The sequence below is a fragment of the Dermacentor albipictus genome, chromosome 10, assembly GCF_038994185.2.
Source record: "Dermacentor albipictus isolate Rhodes 1998 colony chromosome 10, USDA_Dalb.pri_finalv2, whole genome shotgun sequence".
NCBI classification, from domain to species: Eukaryota; Metazoa; Arthropoda; class Arachnida; order Ixodida; family Ixodidae; genus Dermacentor; species Dermacentor albipictus.
The window spans coordinates 46,024,473-46,043,467 of NC_091830.1; the positions used below are offsets into that span (position 1 = coordinate 46,024,473).

Below are 18,995 nucleotides of genomic sequence, written 5' to 3' on the forward strand. Positions count from 1 at the left end.
GCAGCAGCAGCCTGGCTACGCCCACTGCAGGGCAAAGGCCTCTCCCATACTTCTCCAACTACCCCGGTCACGTGCTAATTGTGGCCGTGTTGTCCCTGCAAACTTCTTAATCTCATCCACCCAACTAACTATCTGCCGCACCCTGCTACACTTCCCTACTCCTGGAATTCAGTCCGTAACCCTTAATGACCCTCCTCATTACATGCCCTGCCCATGCCCATTTCTTTTTCTTGATTTCAACTAAGATGTCATTACCTCGCGTTCGTTCCCTCACCCAATCTGCTCTCTTCTTATCCCCTTAATGTTACACCCACCATTCTTCTTTCCACAGCCTGTTGCGTCGTCCTCAATTTTAGTAGAACCTTTTCATAAGCCTCCCGGTTTCTGCCCCATAGGTGAGTATTGGTAAGACACAGCTGTCGTATACTCTTATAAACCCAAGTTGGCGAGAAAGCGGTTAGAGACATATACAGACTGACAGCCCCCAGAAAATGCGCGAAGTACCCTAACAATGCGAAGTGCATCAAAGCAAACAGCAACCCACGCTTGTGATGACTGACGTGCTTACCTTAGCCTGGTGTGCCCTGTATGCTTCCTCTGCATTCCTCAAAGCTTGTGCCTTCACAGCTTCTTTATCTGCAAGAGGCAAGACATGACACGGGTGCGGAAGGGTTAGGAAATCAGTAAATGTTTATCAAAAGCGACATGGCAGCACTGGTGGCGCCATCTTGTGATGCTTATGACATCTGCAGCAAACAGAACTATAACTGGGACAACCATGTTCTACTATGTCCTTGTGCAAAGGAAATGGCAGCAGCAATCAGCGCATGCAGTCGACTTCCATTAATTCAATTGTGATGGGACTGACAGAACTATTCAAATTATCCAGGGGGTCAAATTAAACAGAAGGAAGAAAAAAAAAATGCCAGAACACGGAGTTGATACACTTCGCAGTATTGCCTCTAAAGTTAGCTTCGCTGCAAGTTAGGTAGTGAAGCATACCAAGCAGGGAACATGCCACTGTTACGGGGCACAGTATGTGTTCCTTAATTTACACAGGCACATGCACCTTCTCTGGTCACAGTGCAGGCACCAAGATGCCTCATACGTTTAGTGGCAGGCCTTCATAGTTTTAGATAAATTCCTGCTCTTTTGTTGGCTTTACACGTCCCCTTGACTTTCCGCATTTTTATTTTGCCGCCTCCCTTTTCACTATTTTCCCCAAAATGCAAATGGTTCTTCTCCGCGTTTCGGTGCATGACGCTTGCATACGCGTAATTAACACTTTCGGGACCGGCCCATAGGCCATCGATCCTATATGATCGACGGTTTTGCGCGCACTGCCCCGTTCAAATTTCCGCGCGCTTGGACATGTAGCTCCATCTAGGAGGTCGTCAGGAACTAGACTCTAGGTTTCGGCATAGTTTCTTTCATTTCCAGCAGGTGGCGATACGCGAGAGAGAATTTTCTCGATTGCGGCGGCGGCGGACGCAGTGGAAAATGGCGTCGTGCTCGCGTCCGGTCGCTCGAAAAGAACGCCGTCAATCGCGCGATTCCGCTGCTTTGGCAACGGATTTTTTTGATGAACCGAGCAGCGAAGAGTCTGAAGACGACTTCGGCAGCTCCGATTTTATTTCGGACTCCGATTCGGATGATGATGAGCCACGGACTTCATCTAGTAGCCGAAGGTGAGCATAGTTCCACATTCATTTCTTTCTGGAGTAGGTGAACGGGCTCGCTATATGTTCTCATTATTTTATCTTTACTTGATAGGGTCTCAACAAGCTACGGCAATGATCTGCTGCCGCCAGCGCAGAAGCGGATTGAGTTTTCGCCGCGACGGGAACCTGGCGTGTACTTGGACGCAGAAGTGGGCGTGACGCTCAGAAGCGGATCAAAGAAATTCTTGACTGCTCTGGACTTCTTTCTTCTGTTTTTCTCGATGAATGTGATCGAAACAATTTGTGACAACACAAACAAGTATGCTTGGACTCACATTTTGGAAAAACCAACGCATGCTTGTTCCGATGGATCTTGGGAAGAAGTCACCCCAAGTGAAATGCTAAAGTTTATCGGACTCGTAATTTACATGGGCGTTGTGAAGGTTCCTCGGCTGAAGCTGTATTGGAACGTAGGAGATCTGTACAGCGGTCTGCTCCCACCACGGATCATGCGGCGACGCCGGTTCATAGCTCTACTCGCAATGTTGCAAGTTGCAGACTTGGACGATGTCACTCAAAGTTCAAGAGGAAAGCTCCGATACATGTGGTGGCTCCTGCAACACATGAACGAAGTGTCAGCGAATCTTTTCCAGCCACATCGCGATCTTTCCGTGGATGAGCGCATGGTGAAATCGAAAGGGCAGTCAGGCATCCGACAGTATATCAAAGATAAAGTAACAAAATGGGGCTACAAGCCGTGGGTCCTAGCTGACCCTGGCACCGGATATACTGTGCAGTTTAGTGTGTATACCGGTAAGCGTGAGCAGCCAGGGCCCCATGGCTTAGCTTTCGACGTAGTTTGCCAGCTGTGTCACAGATATCTTGATCAGGGCTACAGGATCTTTATGGACAATTTTTACACTTCTACTAGCCTGTTCAGTCATCTTCTCAGCCGAAAAACATTGGCTTGCGGAACCACACGCAAGGATCGCCGAGGATTTCCTGCCGAACTGAAGGATGCACGGTGGGAAAAAAAAGCTCGACGTGGCGACATTCGATGGTTGCGCGATCAGAACATCCTGTACCTTCAGTGGAAAGACCGGCGTGTTGTCAACATGATGAGCACGGTTCATACTGCAAATGACACAGTCACCGCAAAAAGAAGGGAAAGAAGGCAAAACTCCTGGACTCAGATATCTATAACAAAGCCTCTGCTGATCCATGATTATAATGCTGGCATGCTAGGCGTAGATAAATCGGATCAAATGATTGGATATTATAATGTTCTCATGAGAAGCGTACGGTGGTGGAAGACTCTGTTCTTCCACTGCATCGATATTGCATGTGTGAACAGTTTTGTACTCTTCCAAGCTCACCGCACATTGCACCCAGAGATTCCTGAGCTGGCACGCACTGCTGGGTTTGACCACCTAGCTTTTACAGAAGAGCTCATTCGGCAGCTTCTGAATCTTGACGGTGCCAAGCAAGCACACACGCCTCCACCACCCGTCGCAAAACATGCACTCCACAAGCCGGAAAAAGTGGCAAAACGCAGAAACTGCAAGCTGTGCTATGAGCAGAAGAAAGTCGAGCTCAAAACTAATGTCTTTTGCAGCACATGCCAAGTTCACTTGTGTTTTACGACTGCCCGGAACTGCTTCGTCGAGTGGCACAAGAACCGTGGGACCTGAGTGGCTGACCACTGGTGCAAGCTAGATTTCACACAAAAAAAAGACAGTTGTAGATACGCGTGCCAAATTTTCACAAGCAAGAAAGGAGGCATTGTAGCACATTTGGATATCTTGAATTTTTTTTATTATGTTTTTCCACTTGTATATCCATGACTTTTCCAACTTTTTTATGTTGTTCTTTCAGCAAATCTTGAATTTGAGATTTTTAAAAAAATATTATATATCACTTTTAAGTCTAACCTTTCTTTATGCATGAAAGACCATCTAATTAGCTACATTTTGATAAACATTGCAGCAATATAGCGTAATGACTATTCGTAATAAAAAATAATTTTTGACACCCATCAGAATTGCTTGTTTTTTCCCCGGTCCCGAAAGAGTTAAAGAGCACATACTAGGCCCCGTTAACGGTCTCATATATGAGACACGCCTGGCAGGCAAAGTGAGGGCTCAAATCACCACAGCAACAACAGAAACAGCACTGAATGGCTGCCAGTATGCTTATTATGCGTCTAGGTGCTCGTACTGTGACTGTAGACAGAGCATGCGCACCTGTATAATTAAGAACTGCATTCTACGTCCCGTGACAGTGGCCCCTTTCCATTCTCAAAACGTTTCCCCACAATAATTTGCATATGTTTCCCTGCATAACGAGGCTGTATTGGGGCCAAGCTGACCAGTCAAGTTCGAATTATCTAATGAAGGCCAATTTTGAGATCGAAATAACTGAAGTTTGGGCCCATAGAATTGTATGGGTACTGGCAAGGTCCTTCAGTAAGGATCGAATTCACCCTAAAAAAAAATTTGAATTAGCCAGAATCAAATTAACGGAAGTCCACTGTAGTGATCTTTTTTCTCTTGTCTTCCCCGTTCTGCCACAAGACATCTTTGCCAATGCTGCGCTAACATGTGTGACGCACATGGCTATAGTAACTATAATAACGGCGCCCATCCGAAAATGAGGCTGTGGGTTGTCATGGAGAGGCAACGTGAACGTAAACTGCATTTTGATTGGAAGCAGCATAAGATGTCACTGGGTGAGCGAAATGCTAAATGGTAGGCCTCTCTTTGCTGTCCGCTTTTATTTGTAATTTGTAAAGCAAATAATTTTTGGTTGCCCACATCAATTCTCTTTTTTTTTTTTTCACCTGAAGAATAGACAAAGAACCCGAGTTGTTCGGGCACAATACTTAGCAGATAAAGTTACGTTTCACTGCCTAGGAAACAATATAGACACTACCACAATATATCTGGGAGACAAGTGCAAAAAACTCTATGCCCCGAACATTTACCTGAAACTTTCTCAGTCAGCAAAAAAAGCGCCAAGCGGCCCTCGGGCATGATGTTGACAAAGCCAGCTGTCGGAACTCACCATAATCATCATCCTCTGCATCGAGGAGTGAGCTGGACCGCGAGCCCGATGCCGACTCGTCCAGGTTCTGAAGGATCTCGTCCTGACGGTTATCCGGTCCGCCGCCCGATATCTTGCGGCTCATAAAGTGCGCGTACAGCTCCGTCTGGGGTAAATCAGCATTAATTGAATGATTGAGTTCAGCAAACACAAAGCAACACAAGGGCTGTGACAGATGCCGTATCGGGGGCCTCCCAACCAGTTTTGGACCCAAGGAATTTCTTTGACAGATCTGTTAAAAAATGCTTTCACCTATACATGTGCGGATTTGTCTGCATAGCCGTACTGAACTTATAACTTTGCAGCATTACCGATAATCCCTGCAATACGTTTCAACTAGCCTGCACTCAACTGCAGCGTTGAACAAACCCACAGAGCACACTGGACAGACTGGCATTCAGTGGCATGAAATTTTCTGCCAACTTTACTATAGAGAAGCACAGTACTACAGCCATTCTGCTACCGTGGGAATGATGTTTAGAACATAGATTTCTCTAATCTTCTTTGATGTGGTTTCAGACATTCTTGTGGTTCTACTTACAGAAAACCTCGTTAATTCAAGCCTCGTTACTTTGGAAAATTGGATAATTCAAACTCGGCCTTTGGTCCCAATAGGCGTATGCATGCTGAATTAACAGTCGAGGACAGCAGAGCATTAGCTGGCGTGATAAAGTTAGGAAATTTGCAGGCACGAGTTCGAAATGGCTAGCGCACGTCGGAGGGGTAAATGGAGATCGCAGGGAGAAGCCTTCGTATTGCAGTGCACACCAATATAGGCCGATGACAAGGACATGGATTTCTGGCTTCAAACGCTTTTGCGACACGGCAACATCATCATCTTCAGGAACACATTGCATTAGAAATGCAACACTCAATGATGGTCACTAAGGTGTGCAGAGCCTAACTGCTTTGCTGTGTACACAAAATCTTTTGAGTGCCTGCAAATTCAGGCAGATAAAGTGCAATAAGCAGCATCACAATCACATTTGAAGCCAGAAGCAGAAAGGTCAGACAAATGAACGTTCCAGCCATTATTGCTATGTATGTGAACAATCAGAGCGCCAGGGTTTCCTGTTGCAATTTTTGCAGGAAACCCTATGAAGTGCCACTGGCACCCAGCATGAAAAAAAATCGGGGAATATTATCTCGTAGCGATTCATTTTGCCCTTCGCCATTCGCTCACACGAAGCTGTATCGCCAATGCGGCCTGCATCACCAACTCAGTGAGAATGGCTGCAAAAAAAAAAAAAAAAAAATCCTGGAGTTGGACAAAAAGAATTTTTTTGCCAAGTATGGCCCCAAATGAAGAACGTACGAACCGCGAGTTTCTTATGCAAATTACTAGCGAGAACTGTGGTGCTGGTGCTTAAAGGAGGTGCAAGTGCATAACCGTTCAGCCAGCCTAGGAATGATGGTTAGTACAGCTGCCAACCAAAAATTCGGACTCAGAGAGCAATATCTAAATGTCTGCATAATCAGCAGAGTTAAGTATTGAATTCGGCAAACTTTCATTTCAGAAGTGGCGAAGAAGGCTTGTCAATGCATTGCTTCAGACACACACGTAGCACTCGCCTGCAGCCTGGTCAGTCCCTATTCCGGCCCTTTTCGTGCCATCGCTACAGCCAATGCCCACACCACATTTTCATCCCTTGGCAACTTAACTTCCGTTTTAATAAGTGCCCATGCTGACTGAGCTGCTATGCTTGCAGTTCCCGTAGACACTAACGCCACGGTACATGGCATAATGATTTCTGAAGGAAACTCCACAGTGCTCCGACCCACCTGAGTGATGAGGAAGTTGAGCTTCCTCTGCTGCCGCTTGGCCTCGCGCAGCTCGATGTCCATGCGCAGCTGCTCCTGCGCCTCGCGCTCGGCCCGCTTGCGGTGCTCCTTCTCGACCTTCTCGTAGCGCTTCCAGTAGAGGGCCATCTCGCGTGCGAGCCTCCGGGCCCGGCCCCCTGCCACGTCCCGACCCGTCTTCTGGGATCCCAGGGCCGAGCGCCTCACCTCCCGCTGGCACGCCACCGCAAGCTGCAGCGATCGAAGGAAGGAAATATGCACGCTCAGCAGCGAACCCCCAAGTCATTGAGTGCTACGTAGCCCCACATCACGACCTAGCCAACCCAGGTGGACAGCTAAACGAATGTCTACATACGTAGTGCTCGAGATTTGTCTTTACTGGAATGCCGCTGTGCACTGTTTTATTGTTTTTTATTTTCAAATACTGTTGGCCATCTTGGGCGTGACAGGGTGGTTACAGCAAGTTTGCACGTAGCGTAAAAAATGTAAACACTTTACAAACGTAAATGGGACATGAAGCAATGAATGTTGGAAATAGAATGCAAAACAAATAACCTGTCTCATCCCAGGCACATTATGATAGGTTCCAGCCACACACCTCTTTTCAAGACTCTTCAATAAAAAAAAAAAAAATTTAATTGCACTCAATGGTGGGGTTTAAGATCGGTCCAAGTCTAACTATTAGGCCATGGAGCATACACACTCCTCTTGTGCCGATGCTGACCAATACATTGAGCCAAATGGCACAGGCCTATGTTACATAGCACCAGCAAGAGCACATGATGCCAGTTTCCATTCGGCCACAGGCATCTCCACTGCATTTCGCGCCTGTCATGTTGCACATCAACAAATTGTTCGCGAAAGCAAGAGCAAGTCAATTACTTGCACTTTTCCCTCGCGGCAGCCGGTGCTTCAGGATGCTGTGTTAGACTGTACTGCTTTCAGGAGTGCTCCATGTTCTCCAATACTTTCCTCGCAGCAGCTAACGATATGCACATTGTATTTCCTTCGGGATAAGCCCAGGTACTAACGGCTAGGACTCTGACATGAGCCCCTTCATTCGAAAGGGCTAAGATGGCCAAAGATTGACCATCATAATCACAGAATAAAAATTTCAGGCAGGGTTTGGTGAGGGTGCCTCTGGTGAGGCAAGGAACACTGACCTTCTTCGCATTTGTCAACATCTCCTTGTGGGCGTTCACCTTCTGTTTCTGCCCCTGAAAACAAAAGGGCGGTGAACATAAGGGCAGGACCAAGTCACGGAAAAAAAACAAGTAGGAAGTAATAAATCCAGTGGTTTGGAATGCTGCATAAAGGCCAACTGGACAAACATGTTTGAGCCCTGTAAATAAGCACAGTATCAGGTAGTGTAGATAGTCAAAAGCCTCTGCGCAAAATTTTTCTGTTTGAAATACGAGTGGATGCGACACAAACGGCTTGCAAAAGTAGACATTTCTGATAATGAAGCTGAAAGAAATGGCATCTTTAGCACTCACTGGTAAGTGACAAACGACCCAGAATGCTTAGATACTTGGAATGACCTCCCGAGATTAGGCCCCACCCGCGGTGTGCCGAGGTTTAAGATGTGCTGGGATTTGAGTCACATATACCAACCACCAGCAGGCTACCATGCTGTCTACTCAAGTCTATGCGTCTCATATAAAAATTACGCAATTACCAGCCCTGCTGCTTTGCCTAGATTGCTCCACCAGTTACATACTACTCATTTAAGCCAATTTAGTCAAAGTAAAATTTTGTTGCAGCTGGCATTTAAGACTTAAGCACCAGGTCTACATGACTGTTCCAGCTAAAGTACTCACTCGTTTGAGTAGATGAAACCAACTGAATTTGATGTGTGACCAAATGCTTACACCTGTAAGCTGCAGTGTTCAGATGGGAACTCACCCTTGCTATCTCCTTCTTGGCCAGGGCCACCCAGAGCCGCCGCCGCTTGAGGTTCATGGAGGCTTCGTGGGCTGCGGCGCTCTTTTTGCGGCCATGGGGTCGCGACCCCCCGCCGGCCATGTTGTTGGGACCCGGCCCATCACCACACATGCTGTCCGGGCTACGGCGCGAGTCGTCCAGGCTGGCGGCTTCCCCTTCCGAATTGTCCTGCGAGAATAGCAAGTTGTCACGAACGTGTCTGCACACAGGCAGGGTATACCCACCATGCCCAAACATCACTGGAAAGGCCTGTCACCTATTCAGGCGTTGTACGCACAATTATGCATGCCAAGATTCACGCTGCAGCCACACCTGATTCACAAACAGTTGTTCGCTTACGCATCATCTTGTGCGTCTTCGTGTTGTTGCTTCGTGTGCGCTTTGCATCAACTTTGCAACACAACTTGGTTCCCATGTTCGTGAACCAACTGGTAACGATTGGTCACACACAACTGTTAACGCAGTAAGGACATGCTAACTATTGGGCTATTGCGCAGCTTTGGCACTTGGCAATTTGTGCAAGGTTTTCTGCCTCACACAGTCTGCAAGGGTGGCATCATCTGTGGATGAATTTGAGAGGCGACAGCAGTTAATGCTGTAGCACTCAAAGACAAAGTTGTGTGTAAAGAACTTGTTCAGAAGACTGCGATGCCAGTTCGACAGTCAGCTGCTGTCCCAATAAACAAAGTCAAAGTTGAAGGAGTTGCTGAAATCCGCAATTTTTTTCTTACATTGTGCCCTTGATCAGCAGCGTAGCCAGTGAATACACAGCAGAACCTCGTTCACAAATTGTGTAAAAAGAAACAGGAGCGAAAACATACTAACCGGGAAAATGTACGTTCCAAAGTCGCTAAAATATTTGCAGACTCAACCGTAGTTGACTTCTGTGTAATGCGAAACGTCGCACAAACCGCTGCAGAAAGAGACGTGTGTCGAGCCAATGAAAGGCCAAGGCCTGTGCTGTCATTTTTGTGGCTACAGCAAGCTTACGTTAGCACTGCTTGAGGCGCAGAATCGATGTGGCACTAGACGTTGACGCGCGTCGAGCTGGTGGGGCTAAAGCCCCTAAACAAATAACAAAAGTACCGCCATCCTTTGAAGATTGACACTGTCCTCCTCCCCTGTGCTTTTCGTCGACGCTCGGCCCTCCCATTGGCCACTTTTTTCTCGCGCACTTTTTTCTTGCTTATTTGCTTGTGCCACCATCGTGGTGCCAAACATTGAGCGCAGCCTATGCAGGTGCCGTGCTTCATGCCTCCTTTGTGCTTTTGTAGTGCAGTTCCATGTTCGTGAGGCCGCGTTGCTGTGCCTTTGGGTGCACCACAAGTGAAAGGCACAGCAAGCAACTATTCTGTATTCCATTTGCCAAGCGAGAAGCGACACACAGGAAGGTCTGGCTTCAAGGAATCAGCCGGGCTGATTTCAACCCAATGCAACAGACCCGGCTCTGTGAGCTAAGCGAGTGATTCTGCGCTCATCACTAATCTCATATGCTGCCACTTGCTGTATGCTGCTTCGTCAGTTTTCTCCTCTCCTAAGTGCCGCATGTTCACGCTGCGTTTATTTGCAACTTTCGTGCCTGACTTCAATCAAGTCATCTTCAAACGCACATGTTTTTTGTCGACTCAGTCATACATTCCATGGAGTTGTCTTTGCTTGGCCTGAATGTATGCGAACAGCACCTTTTGAGTGTATTGTCGCACGTTATGAAGCAGTGCCGGTATGTAGACAAACAGGCGCGCTGATCCCTTTCCGATCATTATAAGTCGTTATCGCTGATTAGCACCTTATCCATCCCCCGTCAAACCATCATGAACTGCGACCAAACGTACTCGGCCGGCGGCATCGCCACGTGGAAAGCGATCCTGAACGCGATATGCAATGCCGACAAAGTGTGTCGACTGCTGATATAGCTTCGCGTTTTCTGTTCTCGCCGCTTACTTAGTGTTGAAGAGAGACGCACGGAGAGCATCTTCGGAAAGCATCTGCTAGTTCGGCACCCTGTCGGAGGAGCCACGATCGAAAAAAGAGAGAGTGAACGCCGGCGGAGAAGGAGGAGAAAGGAGATGGTGCTACATTTATTTCAGTTAAGGGCTTTAGGTGGGGCCAGGGCAACTCGAGATGCACATTGCTGTTTTCCTATTGCATAGTGTTTTAAGACAATGGGAAACCTAAAGGAAATCAAGGTGGTGGGCAACGCCGGAATACAATACCGCCACTTTGCGCCTTCTGCAACAGGGAAAGGGGGGAGGGCACGTTTGGATTATCGCCTATTAAAGGCCCACAGCAGGCTTCCAACAAGCAGTACCCCCCATGCACTTTGAAAGAGATAAGTGCAGATGCTTACAACAATAGAGTTACTCGTGATAGCCGTGAATGCAGTATGCAAGGGCAGCGAGTATTGCGGGGAAGCCGCTGCGGTGGGCAGCTACTGTTCTCAATTGCACGGGCCTTGCGCCTTTCTTTGTTGACATGGGACCTAGCGGCCCAAAAAAGTACCATACAATCGCAGTCTGGCGATGTACCGAATGGCGGTGCCGAAAGATAATGTTTTCCAGGAATGCATAAACTGGTAAAAAAGTAAGCGTAACTGTATTGGGACCCTCCTTGTGTTCCCTATCGCGAACAATGGCACTGGGAAATCGTACCCGATGGGATTGCATCAACAAGGTTCTACTGCACATTCCTGGCTATGTCACTGACCACTGAAGAGTTTTTTACCTAGATTCTTGCAGGGCACTGCCACCACTGTTCCGTGGCCCCTCTTCACACCTCTCTGCACCTGGACCATAAAATTACAGCGCGACCCATTCTTGCACCTACTACCTTCTTGGGCTGTTCACCCTCTTTCTCACAATACCCCAGTGGAACATGAATTGTATCTGCCCTGAATCTAGATGAACCTCTTACAAAACCAAAACAATTTTTCAATTTAGAAAAACCAAAACATTTTTTTTTTTTCAATGTACATCACTATATTCTTGTGGCAATTTTTGTGCCTTACTTTAATGTTTCCTGTGCACATAGTTTCGTTTTAGGTTAAGAATGAGTTCGTTCGACATACTGCTGTTTTTCTTGTTTCATTTAGCATGTATCATCGGTTTGAATGCACACTGTAATGATCCTTGATTTATTGTAACACCCCTATGTTTTGCCCTATGGCATCGGGGTACATATAAATTTACATAAAAATGTACGCTCGCGGCTCTAACAACCATGCTCACCTGGTTGAACGAGTCGTCGTCATAGTCGGGCTCCACCTTTATCCGCTTCAGCTTGGCTGCAAGTGAAAGAAGATCAAGAGGAGGAACCGAGTTCCATGTTTCCATAACAGACAAGCATGGCTTCAGAAATCACTAGCGCTGTTGTTTCAACTATGGCTTACGTTTCTGTTTTAGACAAAGGTTTTTCTTTTTTTTTTTCTGTAGTGCTTACACACCACAACAAAGTTGTTTGGCAGCATTTGGACACAAGTGCAATTGTCTTTCCTTTTTCCCCTTTGTTTTAATCTTTCGAAGTGTGGCTCCAGCAAATGCAAACGCGATCGCTCATACACGCTTCGATTCGAGAGACTGCACCCGTGAGTCCGGACTGCATACCAGCGTCTGGAACGAGCGATTCACTCAGTATCTATGCATGGTTAACAAATCAAATTTTGATCCCTCAGCGTGTCATCAGGGAATTATTCCTCGCATATATATATAAGCTACCTGGCATTGTTGGATGTGAGCAGCAACAGTTGCCCTGTTCATATGTCTGCACTACTGTGTTGTGTCCTTTGTTTGTACACGCTGATCAACTTACAGGGTTAATTTCAACTACCTGGAATTATTTAACACACACATCAATCTAAGCAACATATTTCTAATGTTCATAACGTGCACCCAATTTTCGCAGGGTTTAAAGAAAAAAAAATAAAAGTGCACCTGGATGTGATGCGCCCTCAATTTATGAAAGAAAAACATGGCAATCCTATCTATAGTAGCAGAAAAAAACTAGGTGTGCAGAATTTATCTTCACAAAAAGAAATTGGAATTCTTTAAATGAGCATTCATAATGAAAATGGCACATCATCGCTATTTGCGTTTCATTGGCCACCAATACCAATCACACGGGGGCGGTATTCTCGAGCAACCACTTTTAGAGATGCGCATACGCATGCAGAATTCCACCTTGCACTACTTTAGTGTTTGCCGAGCGCGTTGAGGGTACGCAACGTGAGTGGAGTCACCCCTGGTTTGCTGTCACCTGCACATCGTCTGCGCTGCTGCCCCAGACTACAATCGCCCCCCCCCCCCGCCGGGCAATGGAGATGCTGTGGCCAGTTCGATGTAGTGACTTCGACAGCCACCTGTATCCACCTCGCAACCCTCTGCGGCAGAGAAAAGAGCCGGCGGTCACCAACAGCTACGGCAACTCTTGCCAGTAAGGCGCATCGGCGCGAGCGATGCTTGCTCGTATCACCTACTGCGTCGCCGTTTTCGGAGTTCCGGCCTGGAATCATGCCGTCGAGTCTGCAGAGCTGCTGCTGTGGCCAGCAGGTACCAGCGGTGTACCCCAAGGACAATGTTGGCTCGCATGTTATGGACAGCATGTGGACAATTCCACGGGGCGGCCACTGTCGCATGTACTTGTTCGCGAAGCACATGCTGATGTTAGACCGTGTGACATGCTTTGCCGGAATATGTAGTGACTTAAGGTTGGGGGGATGTTGGAATGCACGACTCTCATGCGTCCCCTGATATGTTGTTTACCCGCATAGCTCCCGTCTCCTGCAATCCGGCTTCGCCGCGTGGCTTTACGGCAACGGTCGCTATGCTTGCAGGGTAGTACGAGAGATGGTGCGAGTGTCGCTCTGCTAACGCCACCTAATGGTGGGGTTACTTGGGTGCAAAAAGGAGAAGGCTCTTCCTTTTTGGCTCGGGGTCGGCAAGCAGCGCGGATGTTCTGCACGTGCGCCGACCATGCTTCTGAGAGACCGTCTCGTGAGCTGAATGGACGAACAAAATCATTCGAACGCACCACTGTTCGCCTGACCGTACGCACGAATGACCAGGCATTGGTGTCTAGCGTGGCACGAACATATTCACTCGGTATCCAGTCGCGGTGAGTCAGACTGCCGCGATTTGATCGCAGTGTTTTGTGGATAGCAACTCGGCTAGCAGCATTAATGTACGAAAGGTGCAATAAATGCCCTTGTGATTGTTTGCACTATTGTGTTGTCGTTCCTTAGTCCAAAGAGTACAGGTGAGAACCCCACACAGGGAACACCATTCAAGATGGTAGTTCAGTATGCAATGAACCCAGAGCAACATTCACAAAAACATGCACTGTTGCCATATTGTGACAGCAGTCACAGTTTTGTTTTCGTATTTGGTTATGACGTGCACGCAATTTTCAGACCCATTTTCTTGGAAAAAAGTGCAGAGTAAATATGGTATACAAGTGTTTTTTTCTCGTTAGAAGCAACTCCTGCAGGCGGTCTTGTTGATTTGATTTTCGGGCCTACCGTTTTACAAAGATCTCAAACCCAGAAAGTTCAGATAATGCACGACAGAGGATGACACAGAACTGTATTGCAACAACCGAACATTTTGCAATTAGATACTGCTGCAAAGCAGCAGTGACAGTGACAATTATTTGACAAGGAGTCCTTTCTTATCTTCATTCGACAATAACACCCACATAACACGGAAGCACTTTTTAATGCATTGTGGCTGGACAAAGCTTCCCAAGATGTCGTTATCATTGTGGCCTATGGCATCCAGGGCTCCAGTAACCCACAAGCGGTAAGAAGTTTGCAGACAAGCTAAAGTTCTCTAGTAATTAGAATATTTATGACAAAGAAAAATAATTTGGGCGGAACTCATCCACAATGACTATCCAAGTACACGAAAAGCTGAAATGTGCGGCGCCATGAAGTATGCGCATACCCAGCAGCCCGTACCCAGCGGCCTCAGTGGTGTACACACACTGGCACATACCCATGGGATCTTCGGGATCTGCTCATATTTTCGGTTAGGTTACGTAGGCAGAAAGAAACTGGTCCAACCAAGCCAAGGATGCTACCGTGTTAAGCAAACGAAAATGATGAAAGCCACCACAGAGACATGCAACAGTGGCGCCCCCTCACCCTTCTTGCGCTCCATGGCCCTCTTCTCCTTGGCCTTTTTCTTGTTTCCCAGGAACGCCTTCTGGTGCTCGGGGAATGGGTCGTGCTGGGAGAGCATGCCCACACCGTAGTACTGGTATTGCCGTAGCTGGCCAGAGAGAAGAGGGGCGTAATGGCAACTGAGCGAGGCAATTGTTGTGAACGCTCGCCTATCATACATGCACTTAATTTACAGAGATCAGCCAGTAACGGTTCGTTACAATGGGTTTCGGCGCGCAACATTTGAGATCAGCCCAGAGCGATGAGCCAGCGGGAACACGCAGGGTTGCAAGATATTACAGTCGACTTCCATTAATCAGGCCCTGACAGAACTGATAAAATTGATCAAATTATCCGGCAGGTTGAACGAAGCAAGGTGCACACAAAATGCCAAAACGCACCAACGATTCATTTGGCAGTATTTGCCCCAATTCTAACACGCCCCTGAAACAAACGCACGGCCACTTTCTACGAGTACAACATAGAAAACTAACGTACAAATTACATTAACACTTCTAAACGAAGTAGAAACCTAATGCGAACTCAATTTTTCCAGCAAGGAAAATTGCTGTACAATGGCGCCCGGTTTTTGAAAGTCAGCTTAGCCACATGGCTTTTTGAAAGTCAGCTTTGCTGCAATGCATTGTGTCATGCGATAAAGCATACGAATGTTGTGAAGGCACTTTTGATTTCGTGTCTGATTGTGTCATGCAGACAATTTACGGTGTAATTTTCTTTTTAAGTAAGAAAGGCACGCATTAGAATTGGGTAAATACCATAATCACATTGTGAGCTACGGTTATTGCTTGAAAATCTAAGACGAGTCAAAAGTAGGGGTTTTTAACGCATCCACTGTCCGCTAACCTCCACCAAGAAAGACACTGCTACTGAAGAGGTCGCTATCGAGATCACCACAGGGGTCAGGTGCAGGTGTGCTGACTGGTAAAGTTCGAATTACCCTGTGAATGTCAATGTTAAGGTCAAAATAACGAAGGTTCGGATGCATAGAAATGCATGGGCGCCAGCCGGGATCGAATTAACAAAAGCCTACTGTATTCAATTACAGCAACATGCTGCCATCAAAGTTGTCCGCAATATCGTTTAACAATTTAAGCCGCTTACTAAAATGTATTGAAAAAGTATTTAGTTGTGCACGGGATGGCTAGTCAGCAGCAGCAGTATTGCATCCTGCTCAGACTCACTCAACAATACCCTATTGACACACCTTTTAATGTGTCTTCTTATTGTCAACCATCAATTACGAATCTAAAAAATTACTAGCTTTATCAGATGACAAGGGCACAAGCTTGCACTAGCATCTCCATGGAGATGTCAATTTCTCCAGTTCGCTCAGATAAGATCACCTTTTGTTTGCCTAAGCATACAGGTTTAGCATCACAAGGCAGTTCCTCAGCTTCCCGTTTCCTCCTGTATTGCCACATAACCTGATGGCATTTTAGACAAACTACAGATTCATTTTTTGTCATCTGTGACAATGCAGAGGTACATCTCGCACGAGGTATCAATCTTCTCAAAATACCAGTGGGCACAAACCTATTACAACCTTGACTTTTAATCTCGCCTGCATCTAGCTTTACGTTACACTGGAATATTTTAGATTCTCATTCCTTGTTTAATTTTGTAAAGGATGAAAGGCAATGTCTCTGGGAGTGAACACCGGGTCTGAGAAGGGTAGAAATTAGCCTTCCCCAATAATGACACCCCAGGATTTGGGAACAAGACAGCTATTCACTGTGCAGATATATCTTCGAAGATCTCGGCATTTTTGTTTTTTCTCAACCATACTTTGTGACAAAAGCTGTAAGAACTTTATGTGTACAGGCCTTACCTCGGGGTCAGCGTTGAGCTCGGCCTTGGCAATCTGCCGCAGCTTGTGGAAACGCAGCCAGTCCTGGAGGTCGTCCTCGGTGGGCGAGTTGTCCTCCTCCGAGGACGAGGTGTCGCTGAGCAGCACGTTCTTAAGCCAGCGCCGGCTCTTCTTGACGTTGTCGAAATTGTACAGCTTCATCTTCTCTGCGCGCCGGTCCGTCTCAGACTGGGTGGTGCTCTCGCCGCCACCGCCCCCGTTGAGCACATCGCCATCCTCGTCGATGTCCGACAAGCTCTCAGCCTCCGTGTCCTCGGTGTCGTCGTTGAGGGGCGTCGAGAAGTAGTTGTGGATGAAGCTGATGAAGTTGTCGAGCTTGACGGCCCGCTCGATCCGCTGCAGGTGAAGTGGCTTGGCCAGCACGGGGGGCTGGTCATCCGCGGCGGAAGTCGACGGCTCATCTCCTCCACCACATCCCGCCGCACGACTAGTGGCCATGGCTCAGCCTGCCGAAAAACATCCCAGGATACCATCAGCACTAAATTTTTTTGAAACACGCCTCCACTTTCTCACCCTCTCTGTACAAAGTATGAGCTACTGCCTACTTTGTCTTGAAGGATATTGGCAGGACAGCTGGGAAGCAGCGACAGGGGACACCAAACATGTCGGCAGCTCTTATTTGTCATTTTTCACAGAAAGGCAGAGACCTAATATATAATACAATAGGTTCAAATATTGGCCAGCATTAGAGTGGCAGTGTATGTCTACAGCTAAGGAGACAGCTTTGAGCCCAAGTATTGCCATGGGATAGGAACCCGCGCTATGCAAATATCAAACCCTGTTGGCATAACCCATAAAGTCTTTGATGCGGGACCTCTGAGGTATTATCAACTAAAGAAATGATAGAATGTCTGGAAGGCATCTCTGCGATGTGACACTGCCTTGCATTGACAAGAAATTAACTAAGGGAAGCACATATTATCACTTTATTTTAACACTCTGTGTGTGTAAACCTATGAAACACACAACGTAGCTTACATTAAGCCCTTAGGAAAGCATGACTATATTATCCTGTAAACAGACCTCACTTTTGACTTCGATGTCGACTTTGCAAAACTTTATATTTTTATGCCGTTGTCAGAATTGGAAGGAGACTGAAGATGCCACTTGACTGTCTATTTAGCCGTCACAGCAAGTGCTGAAATGCAGCCTTGGAGCTATCTACAGTAGCCAACCTTCCAGCAGAACTTGTCTTCTTCGTTCCTTTCGAGTGCTCTTTTTTTTGAAGATGAACGGTATTCAACTTGACCAATTTGTCACTCTCCTAAGTGGTGCTCTTCCCTCTGAAAGACACACACTGCCATCTTCTCGACATTAAAGAGCTGGCAACTGTTCAACATGGGTGTTTTCGTTAACTTATGCAGCCTCGACAGGCACAGTAAGACAGTAGCACAGCTCACAGAGCAAGCGTGTAAAAAAAAGGGAGGGGGAGATAAATTCTGGAGCTTTACGCGCCAAAACCACAATCTCAGTGGCGGAAGACTTTGGACCACTTGGGGTTCTTTAACGTGCCCCCAAATCTAAGTATGTGAGTGTTTTTGCCTTTCACCCTCATCAAAATGCAGCCGCTGCACCCAGAAATTGGACCTGTGACCTCGAGCTCAGCAGTGAGAAACCATAGCCACTAAGCCACCATGGCGGGTTGAGCAAACATGGTCAGAAGACATTCTGGTTGAGATCAGAGAAGTAAATGATTGGGCAAGTCATGTAATATGCACAACATACAATAGGTTGTCTGACAAGAGGAAACGAAACCAAGGGGCCCGATCTTAGTTGGTCACAACCGTACGAAGCCAAGGAAAGCACAGGGGGAGATTAACTGTGCTTTTTAATCAAAACGTAGAAGAAATAAGTGGAAGTGAAAGTGGTCAAAAAGACAACTTGCCACCAGTTATAGTGTGAGCTTTGGAGCAAGATATCCTCTTGCAATTTGGTATTTGTGCATGTGTGCAAGGCTCTGGCCCTGGGAGGGTTAGCCAGCGAAGCAGACCAACACAATGGGTGCCAAGGGTAGAGAAATGCACAAGGGGATGGCAAAGCATTGGGAAATTTGCGGGGATAGGACGGAGTATGCCGACGCAATTGGAGATCATCGTGAGAGGTCTTCATCTTGCAGTGGACATAAACTTGGCTGATAATGATGCAGCCCTTTATTTTCTACACAGCATAACCTTTGCTGTTTGCTATTAAATAAATAGTTGAAACCAAATTGAACTGGTTTAAGCAAGTCTGCATAATTTTTTTTTAATGGAGAAAAACAGCACAAACTTATTTTGCACAAAGATGCGATGGTGCTCCCTAGCTGCAGGCAAAGACAAAAAAAGAATGCGTGCTGTTTTTTTAGGCCACAAGCAGTTACAAAAGAAACTGCATGAAGGAAGCATACGCCAATGCTGGTGTGATTAAAATAAATGGCCCAGCTAACAAGGACTTCATTTCAGCAATTTTA

The 18,995-nt window shown here is 46.8% G+C and overlaps 1 protein-coding gene across 3 annotated transcripts in view; it reads right to left on the reverse strand.

The window, feature by feature from the left end:
- Positions 1 to 18,995, reverse strand: part of Ino80 (chromatin-remodeling ATPase INO80) — an 81,366-nt gene that overhangs the window by 58,832 nt on the left and 3,539 nt on the right. For all 3 annotated transcript variants that reach the window (XM_070527780.1, XM_070527778.1, XM_070527779.1), the window contains exons 2-9: positions 16,508 to 16,992; positions 14,641 to 14,767; positions 11,732 to 11,787; positions 8,469 to 8,675; positions 7,727 to 7,780; positions 6,546 to 6,794; positions 4,725 to 4,869; positions 569 to 636 (exon numbers count right to left, since the gene is read on the reverse strand). In XM_070527780.1, coding sequence (XP_070383881.1) covers positions 569 to 636; positions 4,725 to 4,869; positions 6,546 to 6,794; positions 7,727 to 7,780; positions 8,469 to 8,675; positions 11,732 to 11,787; positions 14,641 to 14,767; positions 16,508 to 16,984 — 1,383 coding nt within the window. In that variant the 5' untranslated portion in view covers positions 16,985 to 16,992. The remainder of the gene's footprint in view (positions 1 to 568; positions 637 to 4,724; positions 4,870 to 6,545; positions 6,795 to 7,726; positions 7,781 to 8,468; positions 8,676 to 11,731; positions 11,788 to 14,640; positions 14,768 to 16,507; positions 16,993 to 18,995) is intronic.